At 46.0% G+C, this 18,921-nt stretch overlaps 1 protein-coding gene across 24 annotated transcripts in view; it reads left to right on the top strand.

Moving 5' to 3' along the window:
* Nucleotides 1–18,921, top strand: part of KATNAL2 (katanin catalytic subunit A1 like 2) — a 119,172-nt gene that overhangs the window by 43,319 nt on the left and 56,932 nt on the right. For all 24 annotated transcript variants that reach the window (XM_070050236.2, XM_089305169.1, XM_089305171.1 and 21 more), the window contains exon 2: nucleotides 12,277–12,347. In XM_070050236.2, coding sequence (XP_069906337.2) covers nucleotides 12,283–12,347 — 65 coding nt within the window. In that variant the 5' untranslated portion in view covers nucleotides 12,277–12,282. The remainder of the gene's footprint in view (nucleotides 1–12,276; nucleotides 12,348–18,921) is intronic.

Raw genomic sequence — 18,921 nt, 5'->3', positions numbered from 1 at the left:
CTTGGCGGGCTGGCTGCCGACGGCCGTGCCGGGTTCTGGGGCGCCTCGGTCTGCTTGCTCCTCGTGCTCCTCCTCCTCCTCCTCGTGCTCCTCCTCCTCCTCCTCCTCGTCGTCCTCCTCCTCCTCGTTGTCCTCGTCCTCGTCCTCCTCGTCGTCCTCGACCTCGTCGTCCTCGTCGTCGTCGTCCTCGTCGTCAAGAGCAGCCCAGGGCCGCTTGCGCGAGTGGCTGGGTGGCGAGTCTTGCTGGGCCCGCCCAGGGCTTGGCTGCGCGCGAGCCAGCTGCTTCCACTGGGCCGCCAGGTCCCTGGCCACGCTGCCCACCATCTCGTATCTTCGCAAGGCCTTCACGGTCTTGCGCACGCGGGTCTGCGCCAGCAGGTCGGCGGTCATGGGCAGGGCCAAGAGTCTCCTGAGATACTTGTGGAGCTTCCGGGGCTTGGTGCTGGCGGCCAGGCGTGCGTGCAGCCGCCTGACCTCTTGCAGCGGCCATTCTGCCTCCATGGCTGTGGGTGGCCCGGCTCGGGGCAGCGGCTGGCTGGCTGGCTGCGGGGCGCCGGGGTCTTGCTGAGCGCCACTGGGCTGGCCTGCTCCTGGGCCCTCGGGTGGCAGGGCCGCGGGTGCAGGTGGTGCGCTGTGCCTGCTGGCTCCAGCGCTCTGGCTGCAGACCCTGGCCTTAACTAGCCCTAGGCTCCACCCCCTGCGGGCGCCGGTGGGCCACGCCCTGATGGACGCCCAGGGCATCCGGCCCTGCGCTGCCCCGCCCACTGCCCCAGGCCCTCCTCGCTCCTGATTGATCCATTGGCCTCCAAGTCCAAGTCGGGACCACCGTGAAGGCCGAGCCTGCCCAGGGTCCTGCTCCAGCAGTTCTGTGGTTCCCCCTTGGAGATGCGGCAAGGGGCTCTGGGTGGTCGGGGAAACGCGCGCCAAGTCCCCGAAGAGTGAGAGGCTCCGGGACGGGAACCCGCCCCGAAACTCAACAGCCCAGGCCCCCCTGGAGTCGCAGCCTTGGATAGAAGCCAAGGCATTGGGGCCTCCCCTCCGTGGAGGGGCCTCCGTGGTGTGGTGTGCCGTGCACCGGATCAGCGCCTGAGGGCACAAGTCGGCCCCGTGGCCGGTGTCCGCTGCCCTGCCCCGCCCCGCCCCGACCTGCCCCGACCTGCCCTATCCCATCCCATCCCATCGTGGGAGACAGTGGGCCACGGAGCCATTCTTCTTGACGGAAGGGATGCTCCTTCTCTTCTCTCAGATGACCTGAACGTTAGTCCTAGAGCCTGAGCCAGACCCCATCATTCCCCTGCTCCTGTTTGAAAGGGGGTTTAGCCCTCTGCTTTCAACTGGGAGGATGCCATGGGTACCAGACCGGCTCCTCTGCCACCCTTCATTGTGGAGTTGTTTTGCCAGGGTTCATAGTGTGCAAGCATGAGTTTTGGTAACATAAAGACAAAGATTCCTATTCTAAGGTTTTTCAGTGCTTTAATAACTGGTTGTTCATGTGTACTGTGTTTATTGGGCTGTACAGCCTGGTCTGAAATCGAAATATATCTTGCGAATTCTATTTATTATTTAAAACTAACACCCCTTTTTATCTAGCACTTGTCCCTGTGTTCCTGAGCATAGTTGACAAATTTTGACCCCTCTTTTTTTTTTTTTTTTTTTTTTTTTTTGACAGGCAGAGTGGACAGAGAGAGAGAGACAGAGAGAGAAAGGTCTTCCTTTGCCGTTGGTTCACCCTCCAATGGCCGCCGCTGCAGCCGGCGCACCGCGCTGATCCTGGCAGGAGCCAGGAGCCAGGTGCTTTTCCTGGTCTCCCATGGGGTGCAGGGCCCAAGCACCTGGGCCATCCTCCACTGCACTCCCTGGCCATAGCAGAGAGCTGGCCTGGAAGAGGGGCAACCGGGACAGAATCCGGCGCCCCAACCGGGACTAGAACCCGGTGTGCCGGCGCCGCAAGGTGGAGGATTAGCCTATTGAGCCACGGCGCCGGCTTGACCCCTCTTTTTAATATGATAAGTATTCTTCCTGGATATGTAGTCACTGTTTTTTGATAGTTCTCATTTTTTGTCAGGTTGTGTAGCATTTGAAATTCAAGAAGTTTTTTGGGAGAATCCATAGAGAATCAGGCAACAAACAAAATAACAAATTAGAACCTACGGGTATATATGTATATTTTGAAGGTTTTAAGTGAATATTAGATGCAGGGACTGTAAAATAGAACTATAATAAAAACATTTGAAAGAAGAGATGTGTCCTTTTTAACTGTTTGTTTTTGAGATGGAAAGCTTAATGCAAAAATCAGATCTTATTACAGAAATTGAAACGAGCGCATGCAAATTAATCTCCATTGCACCCGTAAAAAGGAAATTAAAAGCACTAATGTTGCATGTGGTGTATATACAGTGACATTTCCTAAGTATCTTCTGGGCCTAAAACTGGGAATGATATTCAATGCTTCCTTTTCCTCAGGCTACAGTATCATAGGATTCAATTTTGAATCTGATAATGGAAGCATTCTTGTGGCACAATAGCCCACCAAGGAAATGAAGGAAGAAGAAAACAGCCCGATTATTGAAACAGGCAAATGAGACCCCTCGGTTAGATGTTCACTTCGGAGCCTCCTTTCTTTGGTAGACAGAAATTAATTGAGCATCTAATTGTGTCCATTGTAGGGGCACCGGTTTTCTTACAGTTGAAATTGACCATTTGTGGGTGTCTCATTCATAGTTTTTTAATTCAGAAGATCATTTTCAATGCTAATTTGAATTACATGGGCAGAAAGATGTTGTATATCTGGCGAACTTTACTCCTTTAATTAACAAGTTTTTAAGACCACATTCTGTGTTTCAGGTATCTGAAGCCCATCTCACATATTTTTCACCTATGTGTTTGAGTAGTAGCTTCTTATCTCTATCTCTTTTCTACTCTCACTAAATTCTACATTTCCACCAAACTTGTCTTAAAGTAAAAGGGACACTATTTTTCCAAGGGCTGGTGACCCCAAGTGCCAGCAGCCTCATGACTGGCATGGTAGAAAACCAGTTTTGAAGTGGTCTGATCACCAAACAGAATTCTAACGGACTGAACCATCCTTTAATCTCATCTGTCTTAGAGATCAGTGCTCTTTGGCAAACTATGTGATTCTACTCATGAAGGCCATGAACAGACTTTTGATTGGAGTGGGAACAGCTGTCCTTCTCCAGGAATGTTCTCAAAACTGCACAAGCCTCTTTGTTAAGCTGCTTGTATTTTTGAAGAATACAGACAACACTTCTCAAATTTATTTAGCATCCGGATGTCCCTCCACCCCCCACACTGGAGTTTCCCATCCCTCCCCATCCTGATCACTTGTGCTCACTGGGTTAATGGTTCATTATTTAAACAACTACAAGGATTCTAAAAAGAATTTGCAGGGCTGATGTTGTGGCTCCTGGGTTAACTATTGCATGTGATGCCAGCATCCCATATGGGAGCATCTGTTTTTGTCCCAGCTATTCCTCTTCCAATCTAGCTGTCTGTTAATGCGCCTTGGAAAGCAGCCGAAGATGGCCCATGTACCTTGCCCCTGCCGTCCACATTGAAGACCTGGCTGGAACTCCTTTGAGTTTTACTATGGTTTGGATACAGGTTTGGGTTTCCTATAAAGGTGGTTGTGTTGAATCATTTATCTCCAAAATCTTAAAGGCATGGATTCAGTGTCGTAACCTATTCCAATTAAGGGTGGGGTGGTTGAGAACGGATTAAGTTGGTAGGGTGGGGCTTCTATGATGAATCCCATGATGGTTTTATAAGGAGAGACCATAGACATAGAGGACAAATATTTGCTCTCACTCTTGCTGTCTCTCTCTCTTCCATTGCTTTGACCCATGTGATTACGAGACACTGCAATTAGATCCTCTAACTATGGAGAGATATGGAAATCATTAGAAATGGGGAAAGTCAGTGTCAAGGGTAGTCTCTTAAAATGTAGATAGTTTCTAAAACCCTTAAGGTGCATTCCAACCCTTGTTTTTTCAAAGAGCTTTCATGCATGTGGGCTGGGTTAGGTTTATTTTCTGCAGTTTTGTGACTATTCAGCAATTAACATGCAGAATCTCCTATGATATACACTACTCGGTGCAGCAGGAAATTAGCTGATAATTGCTTCCAAATGGTCACTAATACGGTGAGATATTAGACCTGAGAAATTTTGAGAGATATCATTTGTTACTATGTCAGGTCAGCTAATGAAGATTGGCAGTAACCACACTAATATGTTTTTGGCTAATGTGGCACACAGTTTTTGGCAAATTAAAATAGTGACTTCTCTCTGATCTAGAGTGAATGTGGAAGGGTGGGAGTGGAGAATGAAGAGAGGGAGTTGTTGAAGGAGACTGAAGAGTTGGCCCAGGAGCCAGGGTTCTGTTCCTAGATACTTGCAGGCTTTGGAGCAGATCCCTTAGCTCTTCGGATCCTGAGGGTCCGGAGACCCAGGCTCTCCAGGCAGCTTCTTGACGTCTAAAATTCTGAACCTAAACCCCAAGCAAGAGCTTCAGAATTTGTATATTTATTATATTTATTTTCTTTTTTATTTAAAAACTATTTATTTGAAAAAATAATGGAGAGGGAAGGGGAGGGGGAGAGGGCGAGTGAGGGGTTGAGGAGAGATATTGAGACCTTCCATCTGCTGGTTCACTCCCCAAATGACCCCAAAGGATAGCGTTGTCGCAGCTGGTAGCCTAACCTGCTATGCCACAACGCCAGCCTGAGAATTCATACTTTAGAAACATGGCCCATGCCTGTTTAATATTTATATTTTGCAAATTTGGTTTGGACTGAATTCTATATGAGTGTCATCTTGGCTATGAGAAAGTAACTTCGGGACTGCCTAAATTCCATGAAGTGCTTCCCCTCGTAATACACTAGATGGCGCTGTAAGTGAGGCAAATCAAATTAAAAATTAAAAAAATAAATAAAAGGAGGGAAAGACTACTAGTCAGTGTTAGTTTTGGCAAATTAGAAAATATTCCATTGTCACCAAGAGTTGCTTTGTCGATATCTTCAGAATGATGAGTGAAAATGGCCAGTGATGAATATCTTAATATCAGTTTGGATATTTGCTTTCAAACTTTGTTTTACAGTGGCCAGTTATAAACTTAAACTAGGATTTGGTACACAAACACCCACCCATGGCACATACACACACTTAAATGCACAAAAGTTTCCTGAAGCAATAGAGTCTTCCTACCTGTTATGTATTCTGTGATAATTGCAGTTCACCAAACTATGCTGCTTGTAACCAATTAATTGGATTTCAAGACCTGTAGTTTGGAAAAAAATATAATAAAAAACTTGGATCAGCATTGTGGTGTAGTGGGTAAAGCCACCTTCCCAGGATGCTGGCATCCCATATGGGTGCTGGTTCAAGTCCTGGCTGCTCCTCTTCCCGTCCAGCTTCTTGCTAATGGTCTGTGAAAGTTGATGCAGATGTTCAGGCCCCTGGACTTCTGCCACCCATGTGGGAGACATGGATGAAGCTCCTGGCTTCTGGCATTGGCCTGGCCCAGCCCTGGCCAAAGCAGCCATCTAGGAAGTGAACCAACAAATGGAAGATCTCTCTCTCTCTCTCTCTCTCTCTCTCTCTCTCTCTCTGTCTTCCTCTCTCTCTGTGACTATGAATTTCAAATAAATAAATAAGTCTTAAAAGGGGGGGAGTTATTGAATGAACCTGTCAAGAAGTATCAATAAGCATATTTTCTAATTTGTCCATTAAATCTCAATAAAGCTTGGGCAGAGGGAGGATTGAACAAAAAGGGAAATTGAGTAATCATCTGGCTGAGAAAAATGAAAATAATTAGTTTCTAATTAGCATTTGGCACCACGTCAAGTGTGGTGGGTGACTTGAAATACGTATTTAATGTATTTGTTTTCTGGGAAGGAGAACTACTTAGAGAAATATGAGAGAGCAATTCAATAAAATGCTGTGAAATTGTGCCCAAATACCAGAAAAGCATGGAAGCAGGTCATTTAAGTGATTTTTAAAAAAGATTTATTTATTTGAAAGTCAGAGTTACACAGAGAGAGGAGAAGCAGAGAGTTAGGAAGAGAAGTCTTCCATCTGCTGGTTCACTCCCCAAATGGCCGCAACAACCGAAGCTGCACCAATCCGAAGTCAGGAGCCAGGAGCTTCTTCTGGGTCTCCCACATGGGTGCAGGGGCCCAAGGACTTGGGCCATCTTTTTACTGCTTTCCCAGGCCATAGCAGAGAGCTTGATTGGAAGTGGAGCAGCCAGGACTCGAACTGGTGCCCATAGGGGATGCCGACGCTTTAGGCCAGGGCGTTAACCCTCTGTGCCACAGCGCCGGCCCCTTAAGTGATTTTTTTATGGAATATCTAAGCCTTTACTTTGATATGAACTTTCACTAGGAAAATTACATTTGGACAAAATGTAATTTGGACAAAACATATCAGATAAACGTAATCACAAAAATAAGTAAGTGCATATTCCATATTGGAAGTAGAGCAGCTGGGACTTGAACCAGGACTCACATGGGATTCTGGCATTGCGGCTTAACCCGCTGTAGCACAATGCCACCGCCAACTTGATTCTTCATATTTGTAATTTGGGATTTGTTAGCCCTCCCTGACTTAAAGAGTCTCCCAGAGCACAGGTAGGGATGTGCCCAGTGGTAGTGCAATGGCCCTTACACACTTTTAGCAATCTCTTTCCTGTTATCAGTTCAGTTGTTGAGGATGAACTGGAATTCTAGAAGTAGTCAAATCTGTTACAAAATTTGTGCTGGGAAATTGGAAGAAGGATACTGTTATTTTTTTTTTTTTTTAATCATAGTTTGGGTGTTCCCCAGAGATCCTTGTGTTATGGGCTTGTTCCGCTGAGTCTTAGGTTAATGGATTAAGGATAGACTTGATCCAGGTGTGGTGTTTGAAGATGGGGCCCTGGGGAAGAGATTGGATTTGATTACATTGTGAGGGTGGAGCACAGGATGGAATCACAGTGCTTTTTTATAAGGGGGAAGGGCGTGCTGCCTGTCTCGCTATCTTCCTTCTTCACCGTGTGATCCTTCCTCTGCACACATACCGTCCCCCCATCAGAGGACTGTGAAACTCCAAAACTGGGATCCAAAAAATCCCTTGTTATTTCATAAGCAGCTTCTCTTAGATATTTTAAAGTAGTACAAATTTGGGGCCAGTGCTGTGGCTCATTAGGTTAATCCTCCACCTACGCCGCCAGCATCCCATATGGGCGCCGGGTTCTAGTCCCGGTTGCTCCTCTTCCAGTCCAGCTCTCTGCTGTGGCCCGGGAAGGCAGTGGAGGATGGCCCAGGTGCTTGGGCCCCTGAACCTGCATGGGAGACCAGGAGGAAGCACCTGGCTCCTGGCTTCGGATCGGCACAGCACAATGCTGGCCATAGTGGCCATTTGGGGAGTGAACCAATGGAAGGAAGACCTTTCTCTCTGTCTCTCTCTCTCACTGTCTATAATTCTACCTGTTAAATAATAAAAAAAAAGTAGTAACAATTTGATCAATATACCTTTAAGTAACAGGACTGGGGCTGGTGTTGTGGGGCACTAAGTCAAGCCACTGCCTAAAATGCAGGTATCCTATATTGGAACTCTGATTTGAGAACTGTATGCTCAGCTTCCAAGCCAGCTTCCTGCTAATGAGCCTGGGAAGGCAGCAAAGGGTGGGTCCCTGCCACTCATGTGGGAGACCTGGATGGAATTCCTGGTTCTTGGTTTTGATCTGGCCCAGCCCTGTCCATTGTGGCCATTTGGGGAATGAACCAGCAGCTAGAAGATTCTCTCCACCCCACCCCTGCCTTTAAAATAAATAAAATAAATGTTTAAAAAAAAAGACTGGGACCGGTACTGTGGTGTAGTGGGTAAAGCCACCACTTACAATTACAGCATCACATATGGGTGCCAGTTCAAGTTCCAGCTGCTCCACTTCCAATCCAGCTCTTGCTATGGCCTGAGAAAGCAGTAGAATATAGTCCAAGTCCTTGGGTCCCTGCACCCGTGTGGAAGACCTGGAAGAAGCTCCTGGCTCCTGGTTTCAGATAGGCACAGTTCTGGCCATTGCAGCCATCTGGGAAGTGAACCAGCAAATGGAAGACCACCCCTCCCCACTCTGCTTCTCTGTAACTCTGCCTTTCAAATAAATAAATAAATCTTTTTTAAAAAGGAAAGAAAAGAATCTAGGTTTTTCAACCCACTCTACATTAAATCTTTGGGGGAAGATCTAAAGAGGGTGACCAAAATGTTTTCCTTTTCCTTTTGCCTGTATGCATTGTCCCAATTTTTTACACTGGCCACATATTATTTTTGTAAACATAGGCTGAGGGGAGACTGTGTTCATTAATCTACATTGCAGACAATTTTAAAATAGACCTTTGAGAAGTATTTTGAGCAATGGAATAAGAACATTACCTGCCTGGGGACTACTTTGAAGGGGTAAACATCCACTTAAATATAGAGTAAGCCTTCCGTTTCCATAGATTCTGCATCTGTGGAAGATCTTGTATCTTCAGATAAAAATATGCAGAAAAAACCTTCATCTAGGCTGTGCGTATAGATTTTTCCCTTCACTGTTCCATAAACAACCCAGAACACCTCTGTATGGTAACATTTACACTGCATTAGGTATTATGATAATCTAGAGATGGTTTAACATGAACATGAGGATTGTGTAGGTTATATGCAGGTACTACACCGTTTAGTATATACGGGACTTGGCATCTGTGAATTTTGGTATCTGAGGGGTCACCAAGGATGCTAAGGGAGGACGCTATTAAACCTACATATTTGTTTAAGAGCCAGTCATTGCTTTTAAAAACTAGACTTTAGGGAACTTTTATGCTCACAGCCAAATTGAGGAGGAGAATAGAGACTCCACACGTACCTCTGCCCTGACGCAGGCGCACTTTCTCCCACTGTCGACATCCCGCACTAGAGCGGTACATTGGTTAAATCAATGAAGCTACACTGACACAGCATTATCATCCAAAGTCCATTTTACAATAGGGTTACTCTTGGCATTGCATACTCGGCGAAATTGCTTAATGGCATGTGTATTCGTCATTACAGTATCATGTAGAATACTTTCACTGCCTGAAAATTCTAGCAGTCTGCCTATTCATCCCTCCCTCCCTCCCTCCCCCACGGCCCGGGCAACCCTTGCTCCTTCACTTGTCTCAAGAGTTTGGCCTTTTGCAGAGTGTCTTAGAGTTGGAATCCTACTGTGGGTAGCCGTTTCTGATTGGATTCTGTCACTTGGTAAAATGCACCTAAATTTCGTACATGCTTTTTTATGTCCTGATAGCTGGGTTCTTTTAGTGCTGAGTAATATTCCATGGTCATGGTCAGAATCAGATACCACATTTACTTGTCCATTCCCCTACTGAACGACATGTTGTTTCTTCCAAGATTTGGAAATTACTAATAAAATGAATAGTGCTGGTTTTTGTGGACATAAATTCATTTGGGTAAATTGGCTGCATCAAAAAGTAAGAATATATTTAGTGTTCCAAGAAACTTCCAAACCGTTTGTCCAAAGTGGTGTACTGACTTACATTTCCACTAGCAGTGAATGAGAGTTTATCTTGCTCGACATCTTAGCCACAGTTTGGTTTGGCCCGTGTTTTGGGTTTTCACTATCCCAATATGTATGTAGTGGTATTTCATTGTTAAAGTTTTAATTTGCCATTCCTTAATTTCATTTGCTTATTTTCAATTTATATATCATCTTTTGTGAAGTGTGAGTTGATGTTATTTGCCTTTTTAAACTTTTTTTTAATTGTTAAATTTTAAAAGTTCTGTATATTTTGAATAACAGTCTTTTATTAGATTTGACTTTTGCAAATATTCTTTCCCCAGTCTGAGTCACTACTGTTTGTGTGATCTGTGCCATAAAATCAAGGGTTGTAATATTCCTTTCATTTGTTTTTCTTCTGTGCTTTTGAGAACCCTGACTTTTATTTATTTTAGACTGAATTCAGAGCAGCGACTACCTTTTTTGTTTTAAAATGTTCATTTATTTATTTATTTGAAAGGCAGAGTTACAGAGGTAGGGAGGGAGAGAGGGAGAGAGAGAGAGAGAGGTCTTCCATCCTATTTCTCATGAATTTTTACTCAAGAGAACATTTGCTAGTAAAACAAGGGAGTTCCCGGGGGATCTGATGCAGAAAGGTGTCGGCACATCTGACAGGTGTAAGAGTCAGCTGTCCATCGCGGAGCAGGGGGCGGCGGCTCCAGGAAGACCCCCCTGGAGCACAAAGGTGTCACGAGCAGCTTCTCTGATGTGCTTCGTGGCACGGAAAGTGGTTTGACATGTACCAGGGTCATGACTAGCAATAGTAACCTGAGAAAAGGAGCTAAGTATTCATTCCAAGAAAAATAAGGTTGTACAGAGTGGAAAAGAAACCACTGGAGATTTTGTTTCTGCAATGAGCAATATTTGATGGGCCTAATAATATATAATCACCGAATATTGATCCAACGTAAAGGAAGGATAGGGAGAGAAGAGTGTAAGTCAGTTTAATTCTCCACCTGAGCGGATGTGAATGCTTACATCCCTACATCATGAAACTGGGATATGCAATTTAGAAACCTGGAAGGAAATATCTGAATAAACAGGTACAATAATTGAGGTTGGCTCCTCTAGCGAGTGAGACTGAGGCATGGGGTAGTGAAATGGAGTAGGTAACTATTGTGTTTCTTCTAAATGTTCTAGTCGTATGTTATTTTCAGTCTCAAAAAGGACTTTTTAAAACATAGTGACATGTTTTCTGACCTGGTGGTTATTTATTTATATTTTCATCTACTTGAAAGGCAGTGTAGCAGAGAGAGAGAGAGAGAGAGAGAGAGAGAGAGAGAGAGATGCTTCCATCTGCTGGTTCACTCCCCCAAACAATCACAGCTGGTCCAAGCTGAAGCAGCCCAGAAGTCCATGCTGGTCTCCCGTGTGGTTGGCAGGGGCCCAAGCACTTGAACCATCATTCACTGCTTCTCAGGATGAAGTAACAGGAAGCTGGGTTGGAAGCAGAGTAGCAGGGTAACAGTCCTTGGGCCCCTGCACCCACGTGGGGGATCTGGGAGAAGCTCCTGGCTCCTGGCTTCGGACAGGTGCAGCTCTGGTCGTTGTGGTCATCTGGGGAGTGAGCCAGTGGATGGAAGACCTCTCTCCCTCTCTCTCTATCTCTCTCTCTCCATTTGCCTCTATGTAACTCTGCCTTTCAAATACATAAATAAATCTTTAAAAAAAACTATGCATGGATTTCAAATTTTTTTTGCACCAAAATAAACTTACTTTTTAATTCTATTTTCCACGAACTTTTGGAAGCAGTCCATCCATTTCAGGGGAATTTGAGATCCCAGCCCACTAAACGTAGCACATTAACACTGGGAATAAAGGTACACATTGATCCAGTTTGAGTACGGGTCTTATTTTGGCAAAATTTTCCTTTTAAGACCTCTTTATCCTCAGTGCTGGTCTGAGTGCCTGACTGTGGGTGGTTTATTGGCGCTCATCTCTGATTTTGTGCAGAGGCTGGGTGTGACTCAGCATGAATTAAAGACAGAGGAGCAGGTAAGTGCCTGTGCGGTCACAGCTGGCCTCTGACTCGTGAGTCTATTTATTTATTTATTTGACAGGTAGAGTTACAGACAGTGAGAGAGAAAAAGGTCTTCTTCCGTTGGTTCACTCCCCAAATGGCTGCTACGGCCGGTGCGCTGCGCCGATCTGAAGCCAGGAGCCAGGGGCTTCTCCTGGTCTCCCATGCAGGTGCAGGGCCCAAGGACCTGGGCCATCCTCCACTGGCTTCCCGGGGCCACAGCAGAGAGCTGGACTGGAAGAGGAGCAACCAGGACAGAATCTGGCGCCCCAATCGGGACTAGAACCCGGTGCTCGTATGGGATGCTGGCGCAGCAGGGGGAGGATTAGCCAAGTGAGCCACGGCACCAGGCCCTGTGAGTTTATTTTTGTAATCACTCTCCTTAACCTGGTCCAGATACTGCAGTATGACTATTTGTTGCTTCACACTTCTAAAGAAGAAAAGCCCAGGGAATTTGGTGGTAAGAAGTCCAATAAAAAAGCGCGATCTTGATTCAAATCGTTAGCCCTTAAACTGTAAAGTGGTGAAGGCAGCTTTAAGAAGAAAATAACAATGGAAAACAGCTTCATGTACCCTCAGAGACTTCCAACCGCCTGCCCAGAGTGCACTGTTGTAAAAGCCCGGTGCTGTATCTGCTTGTCCCAATTAAAGTTTTCTTTCTGTTCACAGTGCGAGATGAGGATGGAAGCACGCCGCAAAAACCTTCTCATCTTGATTTTGCATTATTTAACACAAGAAGGGTATGTTCCGCGAAGTTCTTCACAGAGGCGATTCCTCTTTCTCTGCTCTCCACTTTTCCAGACACATCCTTTCAAGAACAATGAATAAATTTCAATTTTTGGAGCAATTTTACATTTATAAAAAATTGAGCAGAATGTAGAGAATTTCCACTTAGTACAGTTTTCCCTATTCTTTTTTTTTAAAAAAAGATTTATTTATTTATTTGGAAGGCAGAATTACAGAGAGGCAGAGGCAGGGAGAGAGAGAGAGAGAGAGAGAGAGAGGTCTTCCATCTGCTGGTTCACTCCCCAGATGGCCGCAATGGCCGGAGCTGTGCCCATCTGAAGTGAGGAGCTTCTTCCAGGTTGCCCATACAGGTGCAGGGGCAAGGATTTGGGCCATCTTCTACTGCTTTCCCAGGCCATAGCAGAGAGTGAGATCTGAAGTGGAGCAGCCAGGACTCAAACCAGCACCCATATGGGATATTGGCACTACAGGAGATAGCTTTACCTGCTACACCACAGCACTGACCCTCCTCCCTTCCACCCCCTGCCCCATTCTTAACATCTTGCACTCTTGCAGTCATTTGTGGTAATTAATCAGCCAATACTGGAGCTGGTGCTATGACATAGCCGGTAAAGCCACCACCTGCAGCGTGGGCATCCCATATGGATGCTGGTTCAAATCCCGGCTGTTTCACTTCTGATCCAGCTCTCTGCTATGGCCTGGGAAAGCAGTAGAAGATGGCTCAAGTCCTTGGGCCCCTGCACCACGTGGGAGACCTGGAAGAAGCTGCTGGCTCCTGGCTTCAGACTGGAAGTGCATCTTTGGCCATTGCGGCCAACTGGGGAGTGAACCAGCAGATGGAAGATCTCTCTCTGTCTGTCTGTCTCTCCTTCTCTCTGTGTAACTCTGACTTTCAAATAAATAAATAAATAAATCTTAAAAAAAATTGTTGAGCCAATATTGACACACTATTATCAACAAAAGTCTAGTTGACGTTAGATTCACTCTTTTGTACAGTTCTGTGAATTTTGTTTAAAGACATTGTGGCAGGGGTGGGGTGGGGGTGGCGGGCTGGGGAAGAGGCAGAGAGAGAGAAACAGACAGAGAGGGCTCCCATCTGCAATGGCTGGGGCTGGGCCAACCCAAAACTGGGAGCCAGGAACCCAATCCAGGTCTTCCACCTGGAGCCAAGCACGGCTGCCTCCCAGGGGCCCCATCAGTGGGAAGCCGCAGTCAAGAGCCAGAGCTGGGAACTGACTCACGCACTTGGATGTGGCACTTGAGAGTCCCAGTCTGTGTCTTAACCACCAGGCCAGATGCCTGTCACAGCTCTGTGAGTGTGACAGGTGCGTGATGATGTGTGTGCACCATTGCAGTGTCACACAGAACTGCTGCGTGCTCCCCAAAACCCTCTGGGGGCCACTCTTTGGTCCCCTCATTTATCTAAATGCTTTGCACATCATACCCTGGAAAACTTGAACAGACCTACCCAGTGCATAAAATACTTTCCCTGGTGCCTTCAGGCTTGAAGATAGCAAGGAAATGAGATTTCCTAGAGACCCACTGCGGCCACACTAAGATAATTCTCTGCTCAGTGTTCATATCTTCAAAACATTGGTCTTTCTTGAGAGGGAACTTAGCCTATTAAGATGCTCACATCTCGTATCGGAGTGCCTGGGTTTGATTCTAGGCAAAGGTGTAACTAGGTTTGAATAATGAATCTAGAGAATTTCCTCTTGGGGAAGAAAATGGCTAAGTTTAAATGCTGTGCTAGCATTGTGGCTATTTTTAGTAGCCTTAATTCTGAGATTTTGTGGCTGAAAGTTTGACTACTCTCCGTTCTGGTTCCTGACTTCATCTACCTACCAGCGCAGACTCTCAGAGTTAGAAGTGATGGTTCGGGGTCAGTGCTATGGTGTAGCAGGTAAAGTTGCCACCAGCTGTGCCAGCATCCCATGTGGGTACCAGTTCAAGTCCCGGCTGCTCTCTGCTATGGCCTGGGAAAGCAGTGGAAGGTGACCTAAGTCCTTGGGCCCCTGCACTCATGTGGGAGACCTGGAAGAATCTCCTGGCTCCTGGCTTTGGTAGATCGGTGTAGATCGAGCCATTGCAGCCATCTGGGGAGTGAACCAGTGGATGGAAGACCTCTCTCTCCCTTTCTCTCTCTCTCTCTCTCTATATATATATATATGTATATATATATATATATATATATATAATCTGTGCCTCTGCCTCTGTAACTCTGCCTTTCAAATAAATAAAATAAAAATTTTTTTTAAAAGAAGTGATGGTACTACTAAGTGGGCTCCTCCCACCCAGGTGAGAGACCTAGATTGCAATCCTCACCCTGGCTTCAGCCCTGCCCAGCACTGGCTGTTGCAGGCATTTGGAAGGGAACCAGTGGACAGAAGCTTTTTCTGTCTGCTGTCTCTCTGTGTCTTTCAAAAAAAATTCTAAAATTGGCACTTCTCGTATCTATCACCTTAATATCAGAATTTTGGGAATGACTTTTTTCCCATGGTAACATCATTAACATAAAACATTCCCCCACTCCACTTACAAAACACATGACTTTATAGCACGCCTCTCTTTTTGATGTTGAGGGATTTGCATTTTATAGAGAATGGTTCATTCTTCCCACAATGCCAGCTGATGTGGTTAGTGGGCAGGCCATCAGTTGATGCCCAAACGCTAACTCTCTGTAGCCACTCATAGCAGTAGGAGTGGAAGCAAGAGCCAGCGTGGAGCAGGGCTGACTTTGGTCCTCTCTCTGCTCTGTTTCCCCACCTGCAATGCGAAGGTGCCCTTGTGTTGACATGTCAGGCAGTCTGCTTGTGGGCAGTGGGTTGCTGTGCACTATCCACCAGCCACTAAGGCAAGGAACCCCCAGGCAGCATGTGAGCAGGTGCTGAGTGTCTACTCCTAGGCAGAGCTGCGAGGTTTGCTGTAGGAAGAAGGGCTTCCCCAGATAAGCAGACAGACTTGGAAGCCAGACTGTTCTCTTTTAAGTACCCACTCTATTCTTTGCTAACCTGTGACCTTGGACATGTTACTTGTTCTCTTTGTGATTCAATTCCCTTATCTGTAAAGTAGGGTCATGGAGGATAGCTAAGTGCTGAGTAGATACCGTTATTCTGAGGATTACATGTGTGACCTGCTTAGAATAGTGCCTGACAGAGCAGTGATTAATGGGCCTGTGTTCAAGTCTCAGCTCCACTTCCGAGTCCAGCTTCCTGCTATGGTGCACTCAAATACATGGGTCCTTGCCACCCACCTGGGATACTGGTATTGTGTTCCAGGTTCCTGACTGGGACAGCCCTGCATGTTGCAAGCATTTTGGGAATGAACCCATAGAAGGAAGATTTCAATGTCTATCTCTCACTGTTTCTCACTCCCTCTCAAATATAAATAAATAGGTAAAGATTTTTAAGGAATAATACCTGATATCAAGTAATGTTATAAGATTCAGTTTTATTCGTGTACCACCCGACCTGGCTCAGCAAAGGACGTAAAGGACTGGAATGTGAGGCTGCCCATTTTACTTCATCCTGTGACCGTGTGAAACTACCTCCAGGCAGTTTTCTGAGTTTTTGGAACAAACACTTTGCAGAATGTTAACAGGTGCTGCTTGAAGAGTTTTGTGGTCAGATCAGCTTGGCAAACATTAGGCTGGACTGTGGTAAGCAGGGTACCTTATTTCAGGACCTTTCAGACCAACTAATTTGCTTCTGAAGTGAGCGAAGCTGTGTTAAAGTCACAGTATCCGGGTTTTGCAAGCTAGTTTGGCCAAGGAACGCCTTTTTTTCTGACTGGTTTTCCGTGGGATGCTTTTTGACTGATGTCTTCATGGATTATTTGACCTAATGTCCCAGCATTGTGTGCATGGTAGAGATAGATACCCAATAAATGGTATCTGAATAGCCATTGAGGAACTTACTAGAATGTAGAGGGTAGGGTGATCAGAAAGCAAGACAAAGCCATTCACACAGATGACCCCTGATTTTTATTGCAGTGTATTTTTTCTTACAGAAATTGTGTCGGAAAGGAGAACAAAAAGAGAAACAAATAAAAGCATCATTGTTAATCCTTGTTAATCACTTGTTCTGTGGCCAAGAGTTTACTGTATTGCTACTTTTGAAGCTTGCATTTCCCCTTTCTGCCACAAGATGTCCCTTTGCATCTTGAGTCAATGCAAATTCACTACAGTTGATCATTTTCCCGCAACCTGCTGGGACAGGCAGATATGAGTGGAGTATCCAGATGAATAGTGAACCACATCTACTTTATTTTTTAAAGTTTATATATTTATTTATTTTTATTTTATTTTTTTGACAGGCAGAGTGGACAGTGAGAGAGAGACAGAGAGAAAGGTCTTCCTTTTGTCATTGGTTCACCCTCCAATGGCCGCCGCACCGCGCTGATCCAATGGCAGGAGCCAGGTGCTTTTCCTGGTCTCCCATGGGGTGCAGGGCCCAAGCACCTGGGCCATCCTCCACTGCACTCCTGGGCCACAGCAGAGAGCTGGCCTGGAAGAGGAGCAACCAGGACAGAATCCGGCACCCCGACCGGGACTAGAACCCGGTGTGCTGGCACTGCAAGGTGGAGGATTAGCCAGGTGAGCCGCGGCTCCGGCTCTATTCATTTATTTGAAAGGCAGAGTGACTGAGAAACAGACAAAGGTTTTCTATCCAGTGGCTCACTCCCCAGTTGCCTGCAACAGCAGGGGCTGGGCCAGGCCAAAGACGGGAGCCAGGGACAGCAGCTGGGTTTCCCACATGAGTGGCAAGAACCCACATACTTGAGTGATCCTCTGCTGCCTCCCAGGTGCCTTAGCTGTAAGCTGGATCAAAGTGGGGGTGGGACTTGGTCTAACCCACTGTTCCACAATGCCTACCCCACTGTAGGTATTTTAAAGGTCAGATATCAAACAAGAGACCTGCCTTTAATGAAGTGTGAAGAATTTAGCTGAGAGGATACATGCTTGTGGGTCAGAATGAGAAGCAGAGAACGCTTTGTAGAGAAGATGACGTGAGCTGGGCTTGAAAGATGTGTGGAACGTTCCGTCCAGACATGCAGAGGAGGAAGGGGCATGGCAAGCAGGACTAGGAAGTAAACAGCAAGACCAGAATTCAAATGTCTGAGAGAGAACTGGTGAGCAGACAGCGGAAGGTCCTGGATGCCGGCCCTTCTGGTCCCACAGGACGATGTTGGGGGACCTCAGCGCTGTTAACAGCTTCCTGTTCTTTACTGCTCACTCTTGCCCACTGCTGCACACTCTTCTTCCTAAAGTCCCTTCTGTCACTTTGTTAACAGCCTCACCGTGGTGGCTCGTCCTGCCAACCATATGTGTTTCAGGTCCCATTCAAGCTCTAAAAGTGTAAGAGCTACACACAGAATTTGCTTTGTTCTCTTTATCCATTAGTTTAGACAACACAGGGACTGGAAGTCCCCTATTTTAATCTTTAAGTCAAATTTCTGGATCCTGGAAACAGCTCTCATCTGCATTTTCTAGTTTTTTTTTTTTCTTTCTTAAATGAGCATGTGTTACACCACACTAACCAAAAGTAATTTATTATAAAACTGATTTAGTTTTTTTCTCTATAAAATGGAGACTAAGACACAATGTAGAAACCTGGTGAGACCTTAGTAAACTTTGGAGTGGAGTGACTGTGATCAACTGGCTGTGGTCTGGAAATTTTTAAAAATTAGCTGGGGAGAGAGAAATACTTTTCAAGGTCACTGAAAAGAATTATGAGACCCTTTTTTTAAAAAAAATTATTTATTTTTCTGAAAGGCAGAGTTACAGAGAGAGTGAGAGACAGAGAGAGATCTTCAGTCCGCTGGTTCACTCCCCAAATGACCACAACAGCTGGAGCTGGGCCAGGAGCCAGGAGCTTCTTCCAGGTCTCCCACGTGGGTGCAGGGGCCCAAGGACTTGGGCCATCCATCTTCCACCAGCTTCCCAGGTGCATTAACAGAGAGCTGGATGGGAAGTGGAGCAGCCGGACTGGAACCGGCGCCCACATGGGATGCTGGTGTCGCAGGTGTCAGCTTTATCTGCTATGCCATAGTGTCAGCCCCTTATGACAGCTTCTTTAAAGAAAGTTCAAATTTTCCAACTGGCCTGAATCTGAAGCAGAAAAGAGGGCATAATAAAAAAGAAAGCTTTTCTTTTATTTTCCCAGGTTTGAGTCAAACAAGAATCCTTAATCTGAGGTCCTTGGACAAACCCCAGCAATTGTATGCTAATTCGTGCATATTTGCACATGTGCACACCTTTTAGGAGAGAGCCATTGGTTTTAGCAAGAAGTTAACAACTGAAAATTAAGACCTAGGGAGTCTCTACCTTCAGGAGATTTTGAGACAAAGCCCTTATTTCCAGCACTAAAACCAGTTAAACTGAGCAGGCTTACTATTGACAAAATGACAGTGAAGGGGCAGGCGCTGTGGCACAGCAGGTTAAGCTGCCGCCTGTGCTGCCAGCGTCCCATATAAGCACAGTCCCGGCTGCTCTTCTTCTGGTCCAGCTCCCTGCTAATGTGCCTGGGAAAGCAGCAGAAGATGGCCCAAATCCTTGCGTCCCTGCAC

Source organism: Oryctolagus cuniculus, chromosome 10, assembly GCF_051225735.1.
Source record: "Oryctolagus cuniculus isolate XC-2025 breed Fujian yellow rabbit chromosome 10, ASM5122573v1, whole genome shotgun sequence".
NCBI classification, from domain to species: Eukaryota; Metazoa; Chordata; class Mammalia; order Lagomorpha; family Leporidae; genus Oryctolagus; species Oryctolagus cuniculus.
This window is presented reverse-complemented; position numbering and strand designations above follow the sequence as displayed.